This window comes from Bos indicus, chromosome 24, assembly GCF_029378745.1.
Source record: "Bos indicus isolate NIAB-ARS_2022 breed Sahiwal x Tharparkar chromosome 24, NIAB-ARS_B.indTharparkar_mat_pri_1.0, whole genome shotgun sequence".
NCBI lineage: Eukaryota > Metazoa > Chordata > Mammalia > Artiodactyla > Bovidae > Bos > Bos indicus.
Genome location: NC_091783.1, coordinates 42,569,559 through 42,593,468, shown reverse-complemented (window position 1 = coordinate 42,593,468; position 23,910 = coordinate 42,569,559). Strand labels below are relative to the sequence as shown.

The following is a 23,910-nucleotide window of genomic DNA, read 5'->3' as shown; positions in this document are numbered from 1 at the left end:
GGACTATCCATATGGTTTGTGCTTTGTGTCTTGTGGTCAGTACAGTTCTCCTCAAATTTCAGCAAGCAACTGGGGGGCTTCTTGTTGACCAGAAGCCTAACAGTGCTAAACCGTATGGATCTTGTCCTCCTGGCTCCTTCTGTCCTAGCCTATGAGTAGAAAGAGCCAGAGTGTGGTGGTGGTGTTTTTGTGATTGTGCTTTCTTTTTTTTCTTTTCTTTTTTTTTTTTTATGTTATTTGCCCATTTCCTCCTCATGATAATGTGTGATATAAAGAAAAACTCTTTTTCAAATGTCCTGCGGCCTGTGTTATGGCCTGTGTCTGCACAGTATAAAGTGAAGCAGAAGGTGGTGACACGTGACTCCTGGTCCCTAATCATCCCTGTTGGCTCTGCCATAGCAATTTGTACCCATTCAGGCAACGCTGAAGCTTCTGCTTCACTTTGAGCTTGTCTGAGGTCCTAAAGTGCTGAACTGTGACATGATGATAGTTTTCAGTCCTCTCGGCCATCTTGGTAACAGAACCAGTTGCTCCAGGCCTGATCTGGTGTATCCGTGTACAATTTCCTGTGAAGAAGGAAGAAAATGCCAGATGAACCCAGCAGCAGCCAGGTCCCCTCCATGGCCTGGACGAGGCCTGGTGCTCCACAGACCATGTAGCTCATCCCAGAGTGAGGTCTCCTCATCTCCTGTTTCCTCGTCCCCACTGATGCCTTTGAGGGACAGGTTATGTGTCTTTGGGGGGCATTTCATAAATACACCCCAAACTGTCTCATATTTCTTCCAAGAAATAAGTACATATTTTGTTTTACTTAGTGGTCAGGAGTGGAGATTACTATTTGTTTGAAACGGATAGTGAAGAGGAAGAAGAGGAAGAATTAAAAAAGGAAGACGAAGAGCCCCCCCGGAGGTCAGCTTTCCAGGTAACTATGGGGATAAGGACATCACAGCCTTGGTTGGTTGAAGAGGTTTTCTTTCTGACAGACCTTGACCACAGGCCTCAACTTCCTCTGCCGTATTCATGCGTGGTGGCTCCCAGAGGTTCTAGTTCACATCTGAAGTCGCGTGGTTCTCACTGTCCTGTCCTGCCGCTTGCTGTCAGCATTGCAATTGTTACTGCCAGAATTCCTGCAAGGACACTGGTCCAGCCAGCTGTTCATTTGCATAAAAAAAATTTCTGGTGCTCTAAACAAAATTAAGGCTGCCCTGAGTGTACTTCGTTTCAAGCTTTGGATCACTTGAGTGGACTTCCAGTTCCAGAGGAGAAATAGCCGACCATTAAAATAAAATCCTCGCTTTGTTTTGAAAACAGTCATTTTGAATTTTGAAAATCAGTTCCCTTGGTACTTCTAAAGATTTTAGACTGTATTAAAATCATAAAAACCTCCAGCCCAGTTTTGATGTTCTCAACTTAACTGCCTCTCTTTTTCAGAACCTGCCGTATCGTTCTTGGTGACATGAGTCACCAGCCTAGTAGCGTGTGTCCAGCAATTTTATCATCAGTGTTTGTTAAAGATGTGGGCTTGTCAGTAGAGTTACATATGGGATGAAAACTCGGTAGATTTCCATTACAAGGGAGCAGACACAGGGCTGTTCTTTCCCCACTGTTAGACTATAAGGCACACAGATGGACATCCGGCCAGTCTCATGATGCCTCCATGAGGCCAGTGTCTGCTTGCTGGCCGGGTCTTCCCAAGCTGGCAGCTTACCTCCACCCTGTCTCCCTAGTGAAAGTGAAGAACTGAGTTGTTCGCGGGGACACTTGGCTCTGATGATGCTCTGTCACTTGCCCCATTGCTGCCCGCGTGTGTTTCTTGATGACAGTGTGTGCATGTGTGCAGCTGGCTTGCTCAACACTAATGACTTGTTTATTTTTATTCCAACGCGTTTCCTTCTAATCCTCACTCATCAGGCAGCAGAGGAGAGAGCGGGTCGTCTTCACCATTTTTACAGATTACATGAATGATAAATCATTTTCTTTATTCCTATCCTACAAGCAGGGCACATTTTATTACACATTCAGAGATGAGCACGTTTTAACCCAGTCGGTATAATTGTAGAGCCAAACTCGTACTGATGTCTTATATTAAGTGATCGGTTTTGGGGGGTTTTTTCTACTAATTACTCTTGCTTTGTCCTTCTTTGTAGAGAGCTATTGGGAAGTTTGCATCAGCCATTTTAGCCTTGCCAAAGTCTATCATTAAACTTCCCAAAACTATTCTTCAGTATTTAATCAGAGCTGCAAAGGTATTTGACATTTTACTGATGTGTGGTGTGTGGCCCTCCGCTCCGTAGACCTTTAGATGGGCAGACCCCTGCTGCCCCACATCTGCGTTTTCCCTGTTCTATACATCTTACAATGAAGGAATGAGAAGAATTTAAAATATTGGGCAAATTTTTCCAAAAATCGTCCTGAGAAGCCAAATTCCTTATTATGGTGATTCTTGTTTTTCAGTCAGCATCAGAGCTGATTAAAAAATAGAAAGAGAAAATGCAGATACAAATCTTCTTGTAGTTCTGCCTAAGTCACGTCTCATGTTAAAAGGGTCACCTATGGTTGCATGCATCAGATATGATGTGTCAAAACATGACCATTTCTCAGAAAGCTGGTAAAATTACAAACAGAAAAAAACGACTCGTTTTGCTCCGTCTCCTTTCAGGCTCCCAGTTAAGCCTGCATCTTCCTAAATTGGACTCTTCTGGCATCTTCTGCCCAAGTTCAGTGTCTCTCTTCACTGGCCTGAGCTGCTGTGGACGGTCCACCCAGCCTCCACAGTCCACATCATCAGAGACACTGCTGAATGAACTGCTCCAGTTATTTGTTAATTCACCCAACACACAACAGAAAGTATCTAGCTACCTCTGCTGTGGTCATTTCATAATTGGAAATCATAAATAGTGACTCACTACTCTTGTGCTTTATAGAAAGCCGCTTCTCCTGCCTTAAACTGGAGCATGCATTTACACTAGCAAAATGCTCCACAAGGGTGTGGCTAGCAAGGGAGACCAAGGCTTCTCCCCTTTTACCTGGGGGTCTTATTTAAACGCAGGTTATTTAAATTATATCAGGTCCAGAGGGACCTGAAATTCTAGATTTTTCTCAAGCTCTCAGTTGAACCTAAAAGCTGCTCTGCCTTGCATAGCACAGTCTAGACCCCTGGGTTTCTTCCCTTTTTAAAACGCCAGGTTTCTGAGTTCTAGTTTAATATTCTCTGTTGCTGCTTCCTTGGATTTCTTTTCTTTTCCCCTTTTATGACTGCCTATGTATCTTTCCATTCATGTTTAAGAATTTATATGAAAGATTACAATGTGATTATTCCCCGTCTTAGTTTAAAAAATTATCTTCTTACCAACAACATAAAGTTCTGGATCACAACTGGATTAAAAAACATTTTAGAAAACTTAACCAACTTCGGTTACAGATCTCCACTTCAATAAAGTCCTCTCCTATTTCAAAAAGTAAATGCTTTTTGCGTAAGAAGTTTTCAGTAAAAGGAATCCCATTTCCCTGATATTTAAGATGAAATCACTGAGGGTGAGCTCTGAGATGAAGTTGGGTACAGGCTAGTGGCAGCCGCAGATGGAGAAGTCGATGTCATTTATACACATTTTCGTGTGTTTTTCTACCCAAGATTAGCTCTTCATGTGTCTGTTCTCCAGAGATACCCATGACACTGGGAGGTAGTTACCACTGAGACTTCGGAATTGAGACATTTCAGAAAGAAGCTTAATTCAGTGTCTTAACTCAGTAAGAATTGGGATGCTTCCTCTTCCTCCTTCATCATCCAACTTTTCCCAGAAATAGTCTGATCCTCAGTCCAGTGTTCCTGGAGCTGTAAAATATTTGTACTTCCAAACATGGACATGAAGGTCATTTTCCTACAAATGAGGACTTGTCCTAAGATCCTCCCCTTCCCTCCTTTCTTCAAACACTCATCTCAGCGAGGAAACACCAGCAGGATCAGTCATTGAAGGACCACATGTAGAACCAGGAACACCATTTTAATGAGGCATCATCGGTGTGGCCAGAACCCTTTCTACAAGATACCTTCATTTCTGTCCTAAACCCTCCCCTGCTCTCTCCTCCCCTCTCTTGTCTCCTAGGAGTTTCATTTTTCTTCAGAGCAAAAGATTGTACACGTAGTACACTCACAAATCCTGAATCACTTTCTTATTTTCCACTTTGGCATTTTTGCATTATCCAAAAGCAATATTGTAATAACACTATTTTAAGGAAATGTCACAGTATGTATTTCTTAAGCCTGAAAATTTCTTTCATTTAGCAGTTCAGATTCTTTTAAAGAATCAATATTTTGCTGAAGCAAGTTTGCCTATTAACGACCTAAACCTCAGAGATATTCTTAATAGAATCTCCAGTTAACATGCTCAATAAACATCAACCATAAATTCCTTTTTCTGGTGCTTATGCTTCAAATTGCAATTCGCTTTTCCTTTTCAAAATATGTTTCTGGCATAAACTAGGATAACTTTTTTGACTCCTGGGTTTATTATTCAGAAACTATACAGATCTTGTATGTGTGTGAATTGCCCGTAAGATTCAGATTTCTACCTGTGAGGAAATGCTCTGACCTAGTAACCCACCACCTTTACATTTCCATGGATGGAAAAGTTAAACTCCCCTTCACTTCTACGATGCCAGTGGTTTGTTTACACTGTGTTTTTCAAGGATTTCAGAAATCTGAAAGTAATATAGAATAAAATGAAAGTGTTGGGGTTTACAAGTGCCCCTCCTCCTTTATCTTCATGATAGAAACCCAGCTTCCCTGAGACCAGCTGTGTTCGTGGCTGCACGTTGAGCATGCTGCCCGGCTTCATGGTTGTGGATGGCTGACTTTGCGTTCCAGGGTTTTCTTTGTGTTCCTTCTGCATGACTTGGGACACTGTTGGTGGGCGGGACATTCAAAATTGCTCTGTTGTGGTTACTGGTTGTCATGTATTAATGCAACTGTTTTCAGCTCTTGAATGAAAATGACAGAAGGTGACCTAAAGCTCCCCTGTTCTCCTTCCACCCATTCTGGAATAACCTCTTAACCTTCACAGCACAGTATCTTTCCTCTCCAAATACTGATCAATCTACAAAGCTCTTTCTCAAGTTGTTGGTAATAGTTGTTACTCACAAGAGAGAGTATCAAACATGCAAAAGTAATTTCCCAAAGTAAATGAACAAAAGATGTTTCGGTCTTGACTCAAACTTTATATGTGTCGGGAGAAAATGAATGACACTTAGCCAGCCTTCTAGCTTATGCCTAGTATGTGTCACACAAGGGAATCAGGAGCTAAGTGTCAGAGATATAGTAGGATGGGAGGATGGGGGAGAAGTGGGCATTCGTGATTCTAGAGAATCTCATGATTGTCTGATACTGAACAAAATACATGCCTATAACATCTATTTTCACATTTTATTTCATGGCCAGTGAGCACTGGTCAGCTCAGTATATTGAGAGGTGTAAGACAGGGAGGTTTAATTCATGTTGAGAGAAAAAATATATATATTTCTGAAAGTCAGGAAGCTTGGTGTTGGTTCCTTTTTCTTTAATTCAATTTATTAAAAGTTCAGAAAATAATGAAACTTTCTCCCTTCAGTTTGTTTATCAAGCCTGGATTACTGACCCTAAAACAGCACTCCGACAGAGGCGCAAAGAGAAAAAAAGATCTGCAAGAGAAGAACAGAAAAGAAGGAGAAAAGAATCCGGGGAGGGTGAGTGATGGAGAGGGCTTGCAGCTGACAGGCATCGGACCAGGGACAAGCTTGGGAGGAATGAAATTTTTAATGTCTAAAGAACACAAAGGCTTTTACTTGCCCTTAATTTCTCAGGTCTTGGAATAAATTAAAACATGAATTTATGTTGAGGTACATCTAATAAAATGCGAAGAGAGATAGAAGCAAAATAACCCCAAAGAAAGTAGAAGCAAAATAATAATTTTTAGGTGGCTATTAAGTCATCGAAAAGACATAGAAGACGACCTGATCATTAAGTGAAAAGCTGTTCTTGGAAAATAAGAAAGATGAACATTTAGAAATTTGATCAAGAAAAAAAAGGGAAAGAACACTTGAAGAGCAGTCAAGGGCCAAAAATGGAACATATCTACCAGTGCTGTATTCAACACTATCAATTCATTCAAAAACATATGATAGAAACATGTTTCTAAGGGGAGGAAATGACGACAAACACACCAAAACAAAGTTAAAAAGCAAGTGGGGAGCTCAGGGAAAATGTTTTTATTATGTATCAGACTAAAGATCAGTGTTCTGGCTATATTAAGAACTTCTGAGAGTCAGCAAAAGAAAAATTTAGCCCAGTGAATGAATGGGTATGAAAAGTAATTCAAGATCAGAAAATAGAAACAGCCAAAAGGAACTCAGTTTCACTAAGTAGCTCAATATGAGAAATGTAAACTAAATATTTTGACATTCTGTTTTTTTAATCGATTGGATTAGCAAGAATGTAAACATAGCTCTGGAGCTAGAGGAGGCGTCTGTGCTCTGTTTGGAGCTAGAGGAGGCGTCTGTGTCTGTGGTATTGTAAACAGCACCTCCACTTTGGAGAGCAGATGTCAATCGGAAAATTTAAGTGTGTGTCTCCTACTGGGGATCCCTCCCACCTCCAGGTGTGTGGCTTCACATGAGTCAATATTTGCACATAAGCACAAATACACATGGGCTTCCCTGGCAGCTCAGCTGGTAAAGAATCCATTTGCAATGCGGGAGACCTGGGTTTGATCCCTGGGTTGGGAAGATCCCCTGGAGAAGGGAATGGCTACCCTCTCCAGTATTCTTGCCTGCAGAATTCCATGGACAGAGGACCCTAGTGGGCTACAGTCCATGGGGACACGACTGAGCGACTTTCACTTTTTTCACATTCACAAGCACATGTGTCTAACAATATTCATCAAACATTATCACTAACGAAAATTTGGAATATCCTAAATGTCCACGTAAAGAAGAACCAAATAAATTATGTGACCAGTATATTACGGCATACTATTTAGGAGGTTAAAAAGCAAAATGAATTACTTTGAACTGCCATGGAGAACAATTCCTGACATACTGTTAAGTGAAAAGCATGCTGGCATGCACATTATGAAACCACTTACGAAACGAAACCGAAGTGCCTCCAGACAATGTTTTGCGTTTTTAATGGATGCATGTAATCGTGTATAAATGCACAAGGAAAAGACTGGGAAGAAAACTTAGCCAGTTAATTGCTGTGGTGACTTCTGGCAGAAGAGGTGGGGAGGCTGAGAGTAAGGGGTAGGATTAAAGAAACCTTCAGGCTTGTTATATTTTAATTCTTTACAAAGGAAATGTGTATATTGATTCTTTGTGAAATTAAAAATGTATTCAAACAAGAAAAGGAAAACATAACTTCTAATGGAGCTCTAATGGCAAAGCTGTTCTCTTTTTTGACCGTTCTGCTCCCTGCTGCCTCCTGTAGCTTTCATTTTATTTTACTTGATTGGTTTAAAAAGGCAAAATTAAGACACTGAGGATGTAGCAAGTCAAGCAGTAAGGAAGCGGATGCGGTATAGCCTGGAAAGCTACCCTAAGGCACCAAATCTTTGCAGGGGTTGTGTTCTCTTCAACCCCTTTCCTGGGTATACATACCTGTGGGCAGGTACTGTTTCCTTTGATTCAAAAGTGAGTCCATGCTGCACAGATTCTCCTGTATGTTCATTAACAATATATCATGAACACTTCTCCAATTAAGTATTTATAAAACTATATCATCCTTTTTTAATAGCTGCAAAATATTCTGTAATATGGATATGCATAATTTATCCAACTCCTCCATCGCTAATGGATATAAGATTTGCTTCCAAATTTTTGCCACAATAAATAACACTATCAAGGATTTCCTCACACAAAAATTCATATGTAGTCATGTGTGTGTGTGTTTAAATGCATGGCAAAAGCAGGAAGAACACACACTTTCCCCAAAATAGATGATCGGAAGTGGAATTTCTGGGTTAAAGTGGGTGCTTTTTTTTTTTTACTTTAATAAATATTTTCCCAAGAGATTTTAGAAATTTAAACTCCTCTGTATGAGGTGTAGGAATGTCTATTTCCCTGGAGCTTTGTCCTATGGGCTGTTACTACTCTTTTTATCGTGTGTCTTTTCAAGGATGACAAACAGCTTTTGTTTTCATTTGAATTTTCCTAACTAATAAAGTTGAATATTTTTTATTTCATATTTTCTTGGTTTTTGTGGGGGGCAGGGGTGGCTTCCTTGGTGGCTCAGATAGTAAAGAATCTGCCTGCAATGCAGGAGACCTGAGTTCAATCCCTGGGTCAGGAGGATCCCCCTGGAGAAGGAAATGGCAACCCACTCCAGTATTCTTGCCTGGAGAATTCCATGGACTAATGAAACTAATAAGGTTGAACGTTTTATTTCAAATTTTCTTGGTAAATATTAAAATGAAAAAAATTTGAATACAAAAGTAAATAAATTTTACTTTCAAATCCAAGATTTAAACATTTTTATCACATTTCATAATAGTCTATTGGATTGTCTTTATTAATCTAGGAGATACTTATATTAGGAATATTATCCTTTTGTAGTGTTACAAGTATCTTTTTTTCCAACCCAGTGCTTATCTTTTAGTTCATGGTGTACGTTTTCTAAGTAATGTTTAATTTTTTTCTGATGTCAAGTAGGTCTCTCAAGTAGGTTTCTTTTTGGAATTTCTGTATTTTCATCTTGCTTAAGAAAGTCTCCCCCCCAGGTGTTATGCATATGTTTTCTTGTATTTTCCTCTTAATTTTATTTACCTTTTGAATTTTTATTATTCTTTGAAGCGGAGATCTATTATGCTAAGCCTGTTTGGTAAATGAATCTTTCTTTTTCTATTAATTTAAATGCTCCTTTTGACAGTGTTAATCTCCCATTTAGTCTTAGGTATGTTTCTGGGTTCTGTATTTTGATCCTCAAGGTATTCAAAATTACAACCTCATAGTTTTTAACAGCAGTCAGCACACTTTTTCTATAAAGGGCTGGATAGTAAATATGATAAGCTTTGCACTGTAGATTCCTGCTGCAACTCACCCTGCCTTCTTGAGCAGATTTGGATGGTATGTCCCCAAGTGGGCATGGCTATGTTCCACCAAAATTTGAATTTTATATAATTTTCATATGCATAAAATATTCTTCTTCTTCAGACTTTTTTTCAACTATTGAAAATACAAAAACCACTCTCAACTCACAGGCCATTAAACAACAGGAAGCAGGAAAGATTTGACCAAACAATTTGGTTTACCATCCCCAACTCCGCAATACTCATTCTGAAGTCAAGTGAGGAGAATCTGAAAGCTCAGAATTCTGACAACTCTTCTCTGGGAGCTCTTCAAATAGGCGGAACGTCCCAGATTTCATTATAAAATTCCTCTCAGTCCAGAAGTGTAGCATCAGTGTTAATTTACCCTGAAAGGATGTAACTCATGTTTCTTGGACACTCTTGGCAGGTCCTGTGGAGTGGGAAGACCGGGAGGATGAGCCAGTCAAAAAGAAGTCTGATGGACCAGGTAACAAAGTGAAGATGCCCATCAGCAAGGGAGGTGGGGGCAGGGGCTGGGAGTGGGACTATGTTTCTTGCCCAGATGGTGCGTGAGGAAGGCTGCCTGGAAACAGTGAATTAAATCCTGTTTCTGGACTGTGACTCAATAATCAGCATCCCTTGAAATCTCATCTCTCGTGAAATTGCATCTCTAGTGAAATTGCAAAGGGACTCTGAAAATGAGACCTACCTTTGCATTGTGGGATGAGATGTCGGATTAGAGTCCATGTGTAAAGTCCTTTACCCAAATGCCTATGAAAGGGAGTTGGGAACAAATTATAAATGTCCCAGGGAAACCATCAGCATGGAGGCCCCCCAAAATATTGGCATTTAGAAGTCATGGAAAAGGAGTGAAGTGAGAGGTAGTTTCAGTCCCTGGGTGGGGAAGATCCCCTGGAGGAGGAAATGGCAACCCACTCCAGTATTCTTGCCTGGACAATCCCATGGACAGAAGCACCTGCAGGCTACAGTCCACGGGGTTGCACAAAGTCGTATACAACTGAAGCGACTGAGCACGCGTGAGTGGTAAGTACACTGGGAAATGAGCAGCCTCCAGGGCTTGGGCTGACTCCTCCTTTTAGCGAAGAAACCTGAATCCCAGCGCATCTGCTCAGGACTCCACACTGTCAGGGACAGAGCTCACATCTTCTGAGCCCCAGCCCAGGCCCAGTGGCATGTGGGCTTCACCAAGCCTGAGACTGGGGGGAACATTTCTGCATCAGAAAAAAAAAAAAGAGGAGAAACAAAACCCTCTGAATGCAGTGAACCCACATGCCTCTCTGGCTCCACAGACACATGGCTTCCTCTGCCTCAGGGCTGGCAGTCCTGGGTGCACCACTTACCCACAGGCAAGGTGTTCAGGCTCTTTTGTGCTGGACACAAATACATCCATGGATGCCATCTGTTGACACAAAACGAGACTTCCCAAAGGCTCTCCAAGCCCTCAGAGGCACGGTCCTTGAAGCGGGCCTCCACGTCCAGACGATCGTCTTGCTGTCTGTGGGGCAACACCCTGTTATTCCTGCAAACTTTTTCCTGGTAACAGTGCCCCTGCTTCGAGTACCTTGTCTCCTTTGCCATAAGCTTTACACACATTAGCTTGTTCAACTCCCTCAAAGCCCTCTTCCCCACTTAACACAGAAAAAAACCAAGGCAGAGAAAAACTAGCCAAGTTTCCCAAATCTACATGACCACTCGGGGGTAGAGATGAGCGTCGGAGGTGAGCTGGTCACACGCAGCTCCCCAGGCGGGTCCCAGACACAGCCAAGAGGAGGGAGGTGGCCCAGGGTCAGTGGGCATCTCAGGGCTCCTATGATTTGGAGAGGACTGACCACACAGTCAGAATTTTATAGTAAGCATAGCTTGGTGTCATTAAATACATGTGAGGAAGATGATACTAGGGTTTGGATAGAGTCTTAGTGTGTAGACTGAATTCTGTACGAAATACCTTTGAAAAGGTGTTCAACTACAGTTCAGCTGTAGTGGGAAACATCAGAGTCTTACTGAACCAACAGAACAAGAAAAGCATTAAAGGAACCAATTACTTGGATAGATTCAGGCTGTTTCTGGCCAGTAGCAAATACCCTTGAATGCAGGCTGTACTTCTAATTAGACCTGGTGTCTCTATATGGACCTGTTTCGACTGAAGCTTTGACCTGCCGGAGTCCAGCTCCAGCAGCCAGGGATTCAACTTGAAGGGGTGGGCGGTGTCTGCGAGAAACTGAGGCAGCTTCTCATTTTTCTTGGACTGCCTGTTTATTTCAAGCTTATGATTCTCTTTTATACTTTTATAAAAGCATTAGGTCAGAGGTTTGATATTTTCAGTTCCCACTGACCCAGATTTGTTGTCTCCATAAATCATTGTTGCCCCTCAAAAGGAGTTCCTGCCTCAGCAATTCGCTTATCTACTTCTTCTCATGTGTCCTTGTGAATACCCTGTAACTCACGCTAATGTCTGGGCTGCATACCACACTCCTCAGTTTATTTCTTATCTTTCTAAGTCCTGTTTGCCCCTAGTATCCTAAGCTCACTATTTCTTAGAAAGGGCTTCTAGCTAATAATATCTCTAAAGTCCCTAATTTCTATAAGCTATAGTAGAATATGCTAACATTACAGCAACCCTTATATCTTTAGCTTCTATTTTAATTATTCCTAAGCCCTAAATTCAGCAAACTCCTTTGCTATAAACACTTTTCTCACAAATGGGCTTCAGATAGCAGTCCCTCCCATGGCCTCAAGCTGGGGCCTGTGTGCTCACCCTGGAACACTTTTTTGTAAAAGTCCTTAAACAAATGTCAGTGATTAACTTTATGAATTATTCTTTGAGCACAGCTGCAGAAGGCTTTATGCCTTCTTATGCTCCTCTCAAAAACAATAAGCACCTTAATATTCTCTTCAGTCAACTCAGCCGAGAAAAGGAAAAAACAAGTCAGAATCACAAAGCCTAACTCCTTCATTCCGGGTCCGTGCCTACGGAACAAAGGGTGGGGGTGTGGGGCCATGCCTCCATTTTGTCAGTAACGCCTAATGCGTCTCCCGACGTTGACCAAAGGTTAACAGTTCTATCCGAGTTTGGTTTGGGTGCTGCCAGTGCAGGTGTGGAAAACCCTGCCCACCACTTCCATGCCTGTGCACACCAGTGCCTCCCGTCCCCACCACGGCCCTGTCTCTCCATGTCAGGGTCAAGGACAAAACCAGGCAGGGCTGCCTTTGATAAAACACCACTGCTCCACACACAGCACCATGACTGAGGGTGCAATGTCCCTTTAAATCAAGTTCTCTTCTTCCTCCTAGACAACATCATCAAGAGGATCTTTAATATTTTGAAGTTCACCTGGGTCCTGTTTCTGGCAACCGTGGACAGTTTCACAACGTGGCTCAACTCCATCTCCAGGGAGCACCTCGACATCTCCACTGTCCTGAGGATCGAGCGTTGCATGCTGACCAGAGAGATCAAGAAGGTAGCCCTGCTCGAGACCCTGCTTCGCTTCTGCCCGAGTCACAAAAGTTCTAAAAGCCAGGGTCCAGACCTCCACAGAGGCTCAGACAAAATCCTTCCTCTCCAGTCTTTGCATAACCCCTCTGCTTTTTTGGTATATTTCAGTATTTTCCACGCTCAGAATGATAATATACACACCACACACACACACACACACACTCAGAGTCCTAGGATCTTGGCCAGCATGTTCACTCTGTTACCTCTCGTCACCACGGTTCCCAGCTGCACTGATTCTGTTGTATCTCATAAAGGATCATGCGCTTTAGTCTGGGAAGTTTGGCCTGAAACTTCTCATAGGGAAAATTAGGACTATACACATGTGGAGGCTCAGAAGGTAAAGAACCTGCCTGCAACTCAGGAGACCCAGGTTCAATCCCTGGGTCCGGAAGATCCCCGGAGAAGGGAATGGCAACCCACTCCAATATTCTTGCCTGGGAAATCCCATGGACCAAAGAGCCTGACGGGCTACAGTCCATGGGCTGGTAAAGAGTCAGACATGACTGAGTGACTAAGACAAAACATAGGCATAGATGGTTTCTAGGTTACATTTGAAAAAAAAGTTCACGGCTGGAAAGGTTACTCTCACTTAGCAAAATTATCAACATATGAAAAGGGATTCCTTTTTAATTTTTTAATTTTATTTTTTGAGATGTGGGTGGCATATACCATTTTATTCATTTCAGGCTTACAGTATAATAACTTGGTATTTATGTATATTGTAAAATGATAACCACAGTAGATCTAGTTAACTTCCATCACTGCACCTGTTATAAATTTTATTGTGAAGAAGACTTTGAAGATCTATTCTCTTAATAACTTTTCAATACGCAATACAGTATCGTTAACTCTAGTCACCATTGCATCCCCATGGTTTATTTATTTCATAACTGCAAGTTGTACATTTGACCATCTTCAGCCTTAAACTAGGAGGGGTTTCCTGTTCAGCATGACCCAGTAGCATCTGGCACCATTAATTCAGTGAGTTGACGTCAATCCTCAGCTTGACTAACTTGGCTTTTCATCCTGCTCAAGGTGTGTGTGATGGCGGAGGGCTGTCCGTACTGAGAAGCGCTGATGTCTGCACAGGGCTGTGACAGTGTCTCCCTCTCCGCAGGGCAACGTCCCAACCCGGGAGAGCATCCACATGTACTACCAGAACCACATCATGAACCTGTCCAGGGAGTCGGGACTGGACACCATCGACGAGCACGCTGGCACTGCTGCAGGTGCCCAGACCGCCCACAGGATGGACAGCTTGGATTCCCACGACAGCATCTCCAGGTAGGTCACGTGCTCCACAGTGGTGCTGCTTTCCACAGGGATGACAGAGGTGAGAGGTGATGGGAGAGGTGCAGGCTAATCAGAACCTTGGGAGTGCCCAGCTGCTCTGGGCTGTCTCCGTGGGCATGGCCCAGCAGAGCATCGCTGCCCCTGGTCCAAGCAGAGAGAAGCAAATATCAGTCATAAATTATTAGAAAGACCCATGTGACCCACGGGCCCAGGACTGGGATTTCCAAGCTGGAGTTAAGTCAGATGAGCCTCCTGACACAAAATGAGTAACTATATCGAGAACTGCATCTTCAATGCCTTTAAAACGCTGTTCCACAAAGTATCTTCTGTTCTAGAGTCTTCTGCCACCTGTTGCTCTCCATCTTCTTTCAGAAATTTTACTGTATGATTAGGAATCGTAAAAATTTGAGAAGTGGTTCTGTGGGCCCCACCTTCCGAGTTGTGTGGTCACACCCCTGCTTCACACGGGCCCCTGCACTGACCCTTCCCCGGGGCTGCACTGTGTGGGGGTTTCCTCACTTCTTCCTTAACAGACCCCTTGAGATGTACTGTTATCATCCCCATTTGACAGGGATGTGAACTTCTTATGACAGTGCGTGAGGCTGCAGACTAGTTCCCAAAGGGGAAAATCACACATAATTACACATTTTTCCCCATAGAACTTCAGGCGTTTCACAGGCTTCCTGAATTTTACGCATGAGCCTGGCTTAAGAATAGTGGCTCCAGAACCAAACTCTCAACCGAGTGAATCAAACAGAAAATTAGAACGTGAACTGAAAATCAGTTGTTCATAAAATAAACATACATGATTCCTGGATTAGTAACTTTCAGCTGTGTAACAACTGATAGTATGGTTAGTTAAGAAAGTGAGTAAATATTGTAAACCACAACTTTAGGAGGGATAAGAGGAAAAAGAAAACAAAGACTGGCTAAAACAAAATCAAGTAACTGCCTTTAAATCTGATCCAAGATGACAAATCTGCCCCCATAGTCAAAACCTGTGAGGTGGGAGATATTAAAATTCATTGATTGCCTTTTAACAAAGACTGTCAAAATACTCCAACATTTTTAAATGGTCAATCCATCAACAAACTTACTAATAGAAAACCAACACCTTTAAAATTATTTTTAATGTCCTTTTACTCATTATTTGTAATGTGAAGAAAAGGGAGACACAATATTGGTCATTTATGCCCTTAGTAAGGGAGTGAACATATTTTCCTTCTTCTTAAAGGCCAAGGAAAACTTCCATTTTTTTGTTGTTGTTGTTTAGGAAACTTTCAAATCTCCAAACAATTGTGTGTCTGCAACAGAGTCCATAGGAAGCCACGCTGATTTCTGACGAAGCAGTGGTCTTTTCTGGGAGGGACCCCGGTGTGGGCATTTGCCATCAGCACACCTATGCCCTGGGGCAGGTAGCATCACCCCCGTCAGGGGTGCGGGGACCCACACGCTCTATGTGGCCCAGCCCCTTAAGGACCCAACCTGTAAGAAGTTGTCCCACCCGCCCCATCTCACCCACTTTTCCCTTCAGCAGACAGTAGAGTAGGAACCTAACAAATGTGCTTATGTTCCGTTTGACTTACTGGAACAGTCACGATTTCTTTCAAATCCAGATGTATGAAATCAGATATCCTCTACCTTCCCAGAAAATAAAGTTCCTTCAGGAAACATTGGTGACATTCCAAGGAACATTCCTAGATACATGCAGAGTGTTTATTATTTGAAGTGTGTGCTGTGTGCCCCTGGGATGGCTCCAATGACCTGAGGACATCAGTTAGATTTGTCACCTGTTTTTGTAAAGCTCCTGCTCATCCCTTTCAGTTTTAAAACTGTCCTGGCTTGGACGACAAGCTAATCCACTGCAAATAACCCAGTAGTGTGGGGTCTGAGGGCGGGCTGCGTGGTGGCAGAAATCACCCAAGAATTAACAAGGTAAAGAGGACTTTGTGGTCAGAGCATTGATTCCACACAGAAAATCGGGCAGGTCAGGGTGCACAGCCTCTTTCTGCTGCAAACTCCTCAAAGGCTGGGGGATCCACCTCTGAAAATATGAAACAGTACGGAAGCTCAAAGATCTAGTTCCCTCATCTCATAAATGATGAGACTGAGACCCAGAAGAGGGGGAAGGGATTTATCTAAACCCCTGCAGGTAATCAATGTCCACTATGTTTCTAGTTCATCTCACCATTATCTCCTCTTTTTATTCAGGATGAGTTGGCATCAAAAGGAGTTAGGGTTGTTCTTTAAAATCCTTATTAGAGACCGTTTGGTTGCTCGCCTTGTCCCTTCCCTCTCCCATTGCTGGGTCCTGTCTTGGCCATGTGGCTGTGACATGCAGTCAGGGTGTTCTCCCACAGAGCACTTGGGTGTGGGGGCTGCTATGGCTCTGAGAACCTGAAAGCCCTTTAACAGTTCCATGAGCGCCTCAAATTCCCCACCCCTAAAGGGGACCCCAGAGGTCACTCCCTCATATTGAATGGTTTCCATTTCTGCCCCCACAGTCACTGACTCAGGGCACTTACTGTGTGGCCGGCACACAATAGGTCCCCTGGTGCAATCACTAGAGGCTGATGTTCATCCAGTAAATCAGCTGTCTGTAACATGAAAGGTCAGCTGGGTCACTCGCTCTCAGGCTGGAAGCCAGTGCCCCAGGAGCCTCCATGTCAACAGCTTCACGGGGTGTTCTTCTCTGGGGTTCAACTCCACATGTGAACTGCAATCATGCCTCCATCTGAGCTGTTGGCTGCTACTGGGATCACCCAGTAGCAGCTCAGCCCTGAATCTGCCTCAGTTTCCTCCCTGAGTGTCGAGTGACAGGTGCTGAGGATTCAGCCAGTGGGATCTCACCCTGCTGACATCTGCCGAGACCTAGAATGTGATCACAGAGAAAATCACTCATTGGGCTCAATGAACAGTTAACAGACCAGATGCCCTGCCACTGCTGGACTTCCTGTGTTGTTGCCTTTTTACCATTTCTTTTCTTTTCTTTTTGATGTTGGTTTATATCCAGTTGCATATCAAACCAGCATCTCTTCTCCAAGCCATCCAATTTGGCTTGACTGAATATCACTCAGAAAATGGGGTGGAAAATTCAGTTTGTTGCAGTCAATCCTGAGCTTCCTTCTTTTCTTTTGGAAACCATGTTGTTTAAATGGCATTCTTATATAAATTTTACTTGAGCAGGTATTTCTGCTTAAGAACTGAACTCAGGATTGGGGAAGGGGGGCTCTGAATAAAATATATTTCCTGTCTTTGAAAAAAAAAAAACCTCAGCTGTACAATTGTAAAGATGAATTTTGCTCTGTGAGAGACAGGTCAGGACTTGTCATTATTCTAGTTCCCTGTCCCACCCAGAGAGCAACACTTCATCCTTTGTCAGCAGTCCTGTTCCCAGCCCAGTGCTATCCTGTCTCATCTTCCCTTCTCTGTCCCGGAGCCCCGCTGCGGTGGCCGCTGTCCGTGGTGCTGGAGTGGCGTGTGGTCTGCTGCATGGCGGTATCTGGGTCTCTGACGTGTGTGACTCCTGTTTCCGGCGCTGTTTTAACACTGTGTCTCTGTAACTGTTTGCGCTGCTAGCTGCTACACGGAAGCAACCATGCTGTTCTCAAGGCAGTCCACCCTTGATGATTTAGATGGACCAGAAACTGTGCCTAAAACGAGTGAGCGCGCTCGGCCCGGGCTCCGTAAAATGCTCAGCATGGATGTGTCCTCCTCGTCCGCCGAGAGCACCAGCTTAGGCTCCAGGTGCTCACCCATGCATGCTTTGTCTGTGACCGTGTCAGCCCCTTCCGTGTCATTGCACAGATGAGTTATTGTGACCTGTGTGTTTTCGTTCACTTTTGTCTTAAGAAGGTGCATGACTAATGAAAGCATAACCAGCATCCTTCCTGGGACACAACTGGTCGTTCCCAGGATAGCGTTCTATTCAACTAACCGCTCTTTGCTTTTTGTCTGTTAGGAGTTTCTTAAAAATCCTACTATAAACATTCTCCTCCATTTTGTAAGTATTTCACACTTTCTATTTCCAAAGGAGCAAGCATGTTTCCTCCTTGGTTGAGGGTGCCTGTAGGCAGTCCTCAGGGGGAAAAATGGGTCAGGAAGAGTAGGAAACTTTCTCATAATTTTGTCCAAAGATCTACACAGTAGGAGTTAATCCCAAATCCTGTATGTAGTCACATTTGGTCAATACAGAATGAATTTGTCCACATGCTACATGCCCAACTGACATGCAAGTTAGAATATATTCAACCATTGTTTTTAAAATAATATTATTATGCAGTAGAATGTATTACCTTGGGAGACCTTAACTTGTTTGGTTTGGGAAAGATTACTTTGGGCTTATGCTTTCTCATTAAACCTCACGATAAAAACTATAATCATGCATAGAAATGAAATCACTTGCTTAAAATCCAAAAGCTCTTCTTTGAAAAATCAACAGGAGCACAGAAGAACAAGCTGTATTGTGCTTATCCTGACACCAAATAACCACCCAAATAACCCACCCCTAATCTAAGGGCAGTGTCAGCAAGTCAGCTGTCTCCAGCAGCTATGTACGTATGTACATTCAGAGCTTCAGGAGGCTGGCACCTGGCGTTTCAGGGAATGCCATGGTCATTTAAGATGTCCTCTGGTGGGCACACGCTATGCCATTCCAATCTGCTGATTCCTGAACGTACCAGGATTTACCTGAATCACTTTGGGGTCAGACCTCATCAAAAACCATAAAGAGCATTCTTGTGATAGGTTATGGTCCCTCTGGAAGTTAGAACCTGGTGTGGGGCTGGTTCCAGTGGTCTGAAAACTGTGAACTGGGTGACCAGTCAGTTTCACGGTCATGTCTAATCAAGGTAAGTCTTAGCCAAAAGCATTGTCTTGGCATTCTGAGACCCTAATGTGCTGTAGGCACATGTAGGGCCAAAGTCCTGGGGCCCTGAACAACCCTGAATTAGGATCAAGAGCTCATGCAATTCTGGCTCTTCAGTCTCAAGGCTCAGCCAGATGCATTCATTCATTCATGTGTGTGCACCAGTGTCCATGACAAGAGAAATGGGTACAGTCTGCACCTTTAAGCGTCTCAGCGATATGACCCCAGCTGCTCACACACACCATTTAAGGAGCAGCACCTTCTCAGAGCCTAACAGCTGATCATTGCACACCCCGTATACTCGGCATCTTCAGGTGACTTTTCCCCCTCTCTTCAGGGCCGGGTGTGTTGAGGTACACAGCACAGCAGGCAGACCTTGATTTCACGGCTATGGCTGCTGTACTTTTGTTTCCAGTGTTTTTTGCATGAACCTGTCAGGAAGAGTTAAGAAGGGGAGGAGAGATGCAAAAGGGAAGACAGGACACAGAAGTGGAGTAAAGACCAGGACAGAGGGGCTCCTGGAAAATGAAGCTGGAAGAGGAGCTGGCAGCGCAAAACCAGTGGGAGGAGAAAGCGGAAGGGCAGTCAGAGGGGAGGGTGGGTGCAGCCCCAGGAGAGACCCTGGGGCAGAAAGTGGTGGGCGGGGCTTCCATGTGCCAGGTGGTGGGGAGCCAGGAAAAGCACGATGGTGAGCGTCCAGTCAGGTGTCAGAGGCACCAGTGAGAAAAGGCACAGGATGGAAGTGCAGGGAGGAGCCAGCATAAACAACGAGGCAGGCTTTGTCTTGCCAATGGTCCACCATTCTGGGCCTCCCCTTAAGGGTGTGGGGTCTGTTGAGAGTAGAGTGCATCTTTGTGGACCTGTGGACCCAGCCAGTTGAGACATCTGCTTTCCCTGAGTACCTTTCTTTACAATCTGTGCTCTGGGAGGTGCACTGTGCTCACTGTGTCTTGACTGGAAATAAACAGTGGGCCTGCTGCCTAGGACCATCGACGGGACTGAAAAGTTATGCACGAGAGGGTTTGGCGCCCTGGGACCTGCCACCCAGCACCCTTCCCCCGTCTCTGCACCCAGACATGATTATCCAGAAGGAGCAAAGCAGATGGAACGTGGGGAGTGAGGAGGCATCCCCGCCACGTGCCTGGGTGCGTGGCCATGGGTGCCGCAGGAGGCTGTAGGGGTTGCTGAGGCCAGGCGGTGCCCTCCGTGTCTCCTGACAGCGAGCCCACGCAGTGCACGATGCTGTACTCGCGCCAGGGGACCACGGAGACCATCGAGGAAGTGGAGGCTGAGCAGGACGAGGAGGCGCCCGAGGGGGCCCGGGAGGCCGAGTCCCCACAGGATCCCACGGAGGACGGTGACGTGGAGGCCCCGCCATCCTACAGCAAGGCTGTCAGCTTTGAGCGCCTGTCCTTCGACTCCCGGGACGACTCAGCCGGCCAGACCCACATGGAAGTCAGCCCGGATGACAGCCGCTCGGATCGGCTGGAGGCCAGCATCCTGCCACCTCTGACCCATGAGCTGACAGCCAGTGAGCTGCTGCTGAACAAGTAAGAGCTGCGGCCACAGCAGTGGAGCTGGGAGTGACCCTTAGTGTCCACTGGGCTACTGGGTGCAGAGACCACGTGGAAAAGGTCCCCCCAGACATTTAGAGCCACATGCGTGCTCACCTCTGTCTCTGTAACATGACAGGAGGTTGACAGCACAGGACGCCTGGGGACCCAGGCAGCAGGGAGGGGTGGGCAAGGTCTCGCCACGTGGAATCAGTGCTGGGGAGGAACTGAGGCCAGTGTTCTGGCAGGATGTTCCATGACGACGAGCTGGAGGAGTCAGAGAAGTTCTACGTGGGGCAGCCTCGCTTCCTGCTGCTCTTCTACGCACTGTACAACACGCTGGTGGCCCGCTCTGAGATGGTGTGCTACTTTGTCATCATCCTCAACCACATGGTCTCCGCCTCCATGATTACCCTCGTGCTGCCCATCCTTATCTTCCTCTGGGCCATGCTGTCCGTCCCCCGGCCCAGCAGGCGCTTCTGGATGATGGCCATCGTCTACACGGAGGTAGGCGTCCCTCCAGTGGACCTGCCTGACCCCTGCTTCATGTAAATAGTCAGTTAGAGAATCGTCTTAGGTCAGCATGTGATTATAACCAGCAGTTGTTGGTGCTGAGAACTATAGTTGTCTTTTCACATCTCACACCTCACACAACATAGAAGCTGATATCATTCCATAAAAAAGGAATAAGGAACAGCCTTTATGAGATTAAATAATTGGCCCAAAGTGGGCTTCCCTGATGGCTCATTCAGTCAACAATCTGCCTGCAATGCATGAGACCCAGGTTTGATCCCTGGCTTGGGAAGATTGCCTGGAGAAGGAAATGGCTACCCACTCCAGTATTCTTGCCTGGAGAATCTCATGGACAGAGGAGACTGGGGGGCCACAGTCCATGGGGTTGCAAAGAGTCAGACACAACTGAGTGACTAACACTTTCACTTTATCCAGCTGGTGAGTGGTGGGGGAGGCGTTTGAGGTCTGGTGTCTGCCCTGTGATTTTTTTTTTTTTTTTTTTTTTTTTGCCCTGTGATATTGACCAGCAAGACGGTAAGTACGAGGCAGACACAGGCACGGTGCCAGGGCCATGAATGGTCAGTGAGTGGACATTGGATCAAACAGTACAGTGAACACTTGAAATACAGTTGGATGCAATTAACCCTGATGATATAGACATTGGAGGAGTGTTTCAGAGTCAATCTCTACAAACATCTCCACGTTTATACCCTGGGCTGGCAAGGTTTTGTTTCATTTGCTTTTATTTCTTTTTGAGGAGAACTTCCAGTGAGCAATAAAATGCTGAGAGGAAAGAGAGCAGAATAAAGTGAAAACTATCTATAGTGCCTGTGCAGTTTTCTCCTAAAGATTACAAACTAAAGCCATACTTGCAGAATAAAGATCCTGCTGTTCACATTTGTCCTAATGACCTCATTTAATAGCTGAATATTCGTATAAGTATCTAACTGAATCAGCACAAACTAGCCCTTGCATGCATGCTAAGTCACTTCAGTCATGTCTAACTCTGCGACATTATAGACTGTAATCCTCCAGACTCCTCTGTCCATGGAATTCTCCAGGCAAGAATACTGAAATGGGTTGCCAATCTCTTCTCCAGGGGACCTTCCCAACCCAGGGATCAAACCCACATCTCTTATTTCTCCTGCATTGGCAAGTGGGTTCTTTATCACTGGTGCCACCTGGGAAGCCCAGAAACTAGCCCACTCCCTGACAATAGCAGAAGTCATTTGAGCCAAGTCAGGAATAACCTCCACGGCCCCGATGTGTCTGTAGTCACAGGCCCTGGAGGTGTGGTTCTGGCCTTGTCCTGAAGTCAGTATCTGTGAAAGGAGAATTCGTTATTCCACATGCTGTGTGCATTCCCAGCACCAGAACTGAGACTTTTCCCCATAAGTTTTGTATCACTGTTCCTCGTCTAGAACTATTCTTAAAGGGCATCATTTATTCTGATTTCTCACATCTGTGCAGGTGGCCATTGTGGTCAAGTACTTCTTCCAATTTGGGTTCTTCCCCTGGAACAAGAATGTGGAACTGAACAAGGACAAGCCTTACCACCCACCCAACATCATCGGGGTGGAGAAGAAGGACGCCTACGTGCTCTACGACCTCATCCAGCTGCTGGCGCTCTTCTTCCACCGCTCCATCCTAAAGGTACTGCCCGCCCACCAGCCCTGGGCTGTCCCCAAGCACCCAGCGCTGGGATCGCACTGCCCGCCCACCACCCCCGGGCTGTCCCCAAGCACGCAGCGCTGGGATCGCGAGGGGCTGGGGGCCACGGGCGAGGTCTGTCTGTGTGCGCTTGTTTTCTTTGTTAACAGTTTTGTTCATTTGTTTTCTCAACACTGTGTACTCAATAATGGAGTTTGTGATCAACTGGGGGAAATTTCCCCCTATTTCTACTCTGGGATGCACGCATGCATTGTAAGTTGCTTTAGTCATGTCTGACTCTTCTGCGACCCTATGGCCTATAACCCTCCAGGCTTCTCTGTCCACGGGATTCTCCAGGCAAGAATACTGCAGTGGGTTGCCAATCCCTCCTCCAGGGAATCTTTCTGACTCAAGGATCGAACCCACACCTCTTATGTCTCCTGTATTGGCAGGCAGGTTCTTTACCAATAGTGCCACCTGTGAAGCCCACCCTGGGATGAAGGCACCCTGATTATCTCGTGTTTGTGGGAATTGCCTGAAAGGTGTGTGGTTCTTACCACTGGATCCACCAAGTCTTGCCTGAGTTGAAGGCAGATCATTGGGGGGCTAGAATTTGAGGTCTCCTCTCCAGCCTGACCTTGGCCCACCCCCATTTAGGAGCATTGCTTTTCTCATGGTTTTTGCTCTGAAACCCCTGGTTTAGTGAGAGACTGCCCAATGCATAGGCCTTGGGATCCTAAGCTGTGCTCCCAGAGAGGCCGCTTCTGAGAAAGCCATACCTGCATTGCTCTGGGAAGACGGGTCTGCAGGGTAACTTTCTTGGGATCTGCACATCCTGTCATCCTGCTGAGCATCTGTGGGGTTCCTTGTCTCAAACACTGTGAAATATAAGCTGAACCTGTGATACGCTACTTAAGTCTACACATTAGAGATTGTCATACAGCATGCCTTGGATGTATTGATATGCCTATGGTCAGAATCTCACTTTCCTTCTCTTGTTTTAACTGTGTCTCCTTGTATTGATATAACATGTCTTACATTCATTTTATCAAGTAGTATCTTTGTTAGTTCCTTTTCAGAACAAGCTTGGACTAAGTTAAGGTACACACATGCCACGCCCAGCACAGCGGGTGAGAAAGACCTGAAACAGGGGTGAGCGCGTAATGGAAAGACAGACATATATAATTTGGCAAGCGGGAGTCAAGGAGCCCTCTTGCTGTCCATGACAGAAGGACAAAATGGCTCCTTTCAGCCCACACTTTTATTGGCAAAAGTCACATGAGATCATCAGGGAATAGCTATACTGGGGAGTTTGATTAGCAAAGGCTCTGCTGTTGATCAGGAACATCTTGTTTTGTTTTCATGGGGATGGACGCAGGGGTATGCAGTGAAGTGGAGCAGAGACCACGTCCGCCCCAAGAATGTCCATTCAGTATGCTTACCAGGACAATCACAAGGGCGCAGTTT

General features: G+C 44.9%; 1 protein-coding gene across 4 annotated transcripts in view; it reads left to right on the top strand.

Moving 5' to 3' along the window:
• Positions 1–23,910, top strand: part of PIEZO2 (piezo type mechanosensitive ion channel component 2) — a 251,246-nt gene that overhangs the window by 210,188 nt on the left and 17,148 nt on the right. For 3 of the 4 annotated variants that reach the window (XM_019986928.2, XM_070778957.1, XM_070778958.1), the window contains exons 32-39: positions 816–922; positions 5,604–5,718; positions 9,481–9,540; positions 12,366–12,532; positions 13,685–13,851; positions 19,948–20,277; positions 20,529–20,787; positions 22,264–22,446. In XM_019986928.2, the coding sequence (XP_019842487.2) occupies positions 816–922; positions 5,604–5,718; positions 9,481–9,540; positions 12,366–12,532; positions 13,685–13,851; positions 19,948–20,277; positions 20,529–20,787; positions 22,264–22,446 (1,388 nt within the window). Of the gene's footprint in view, positions 1–815; positions 923–2,147; positions 2,247–5,603; positions 5,719–9,480; positions 9,541–12,365; positions 12,533–13,684; positions 13,852–17,439; positions 17,608–19,947; positions 20,278–20,528; positions 20,788–22,263; positions 22,447–23,910 lie in introns of all 4 variants that reach the window. The other variant, XM_070778959.1, reaches the window with a different exon arrangement.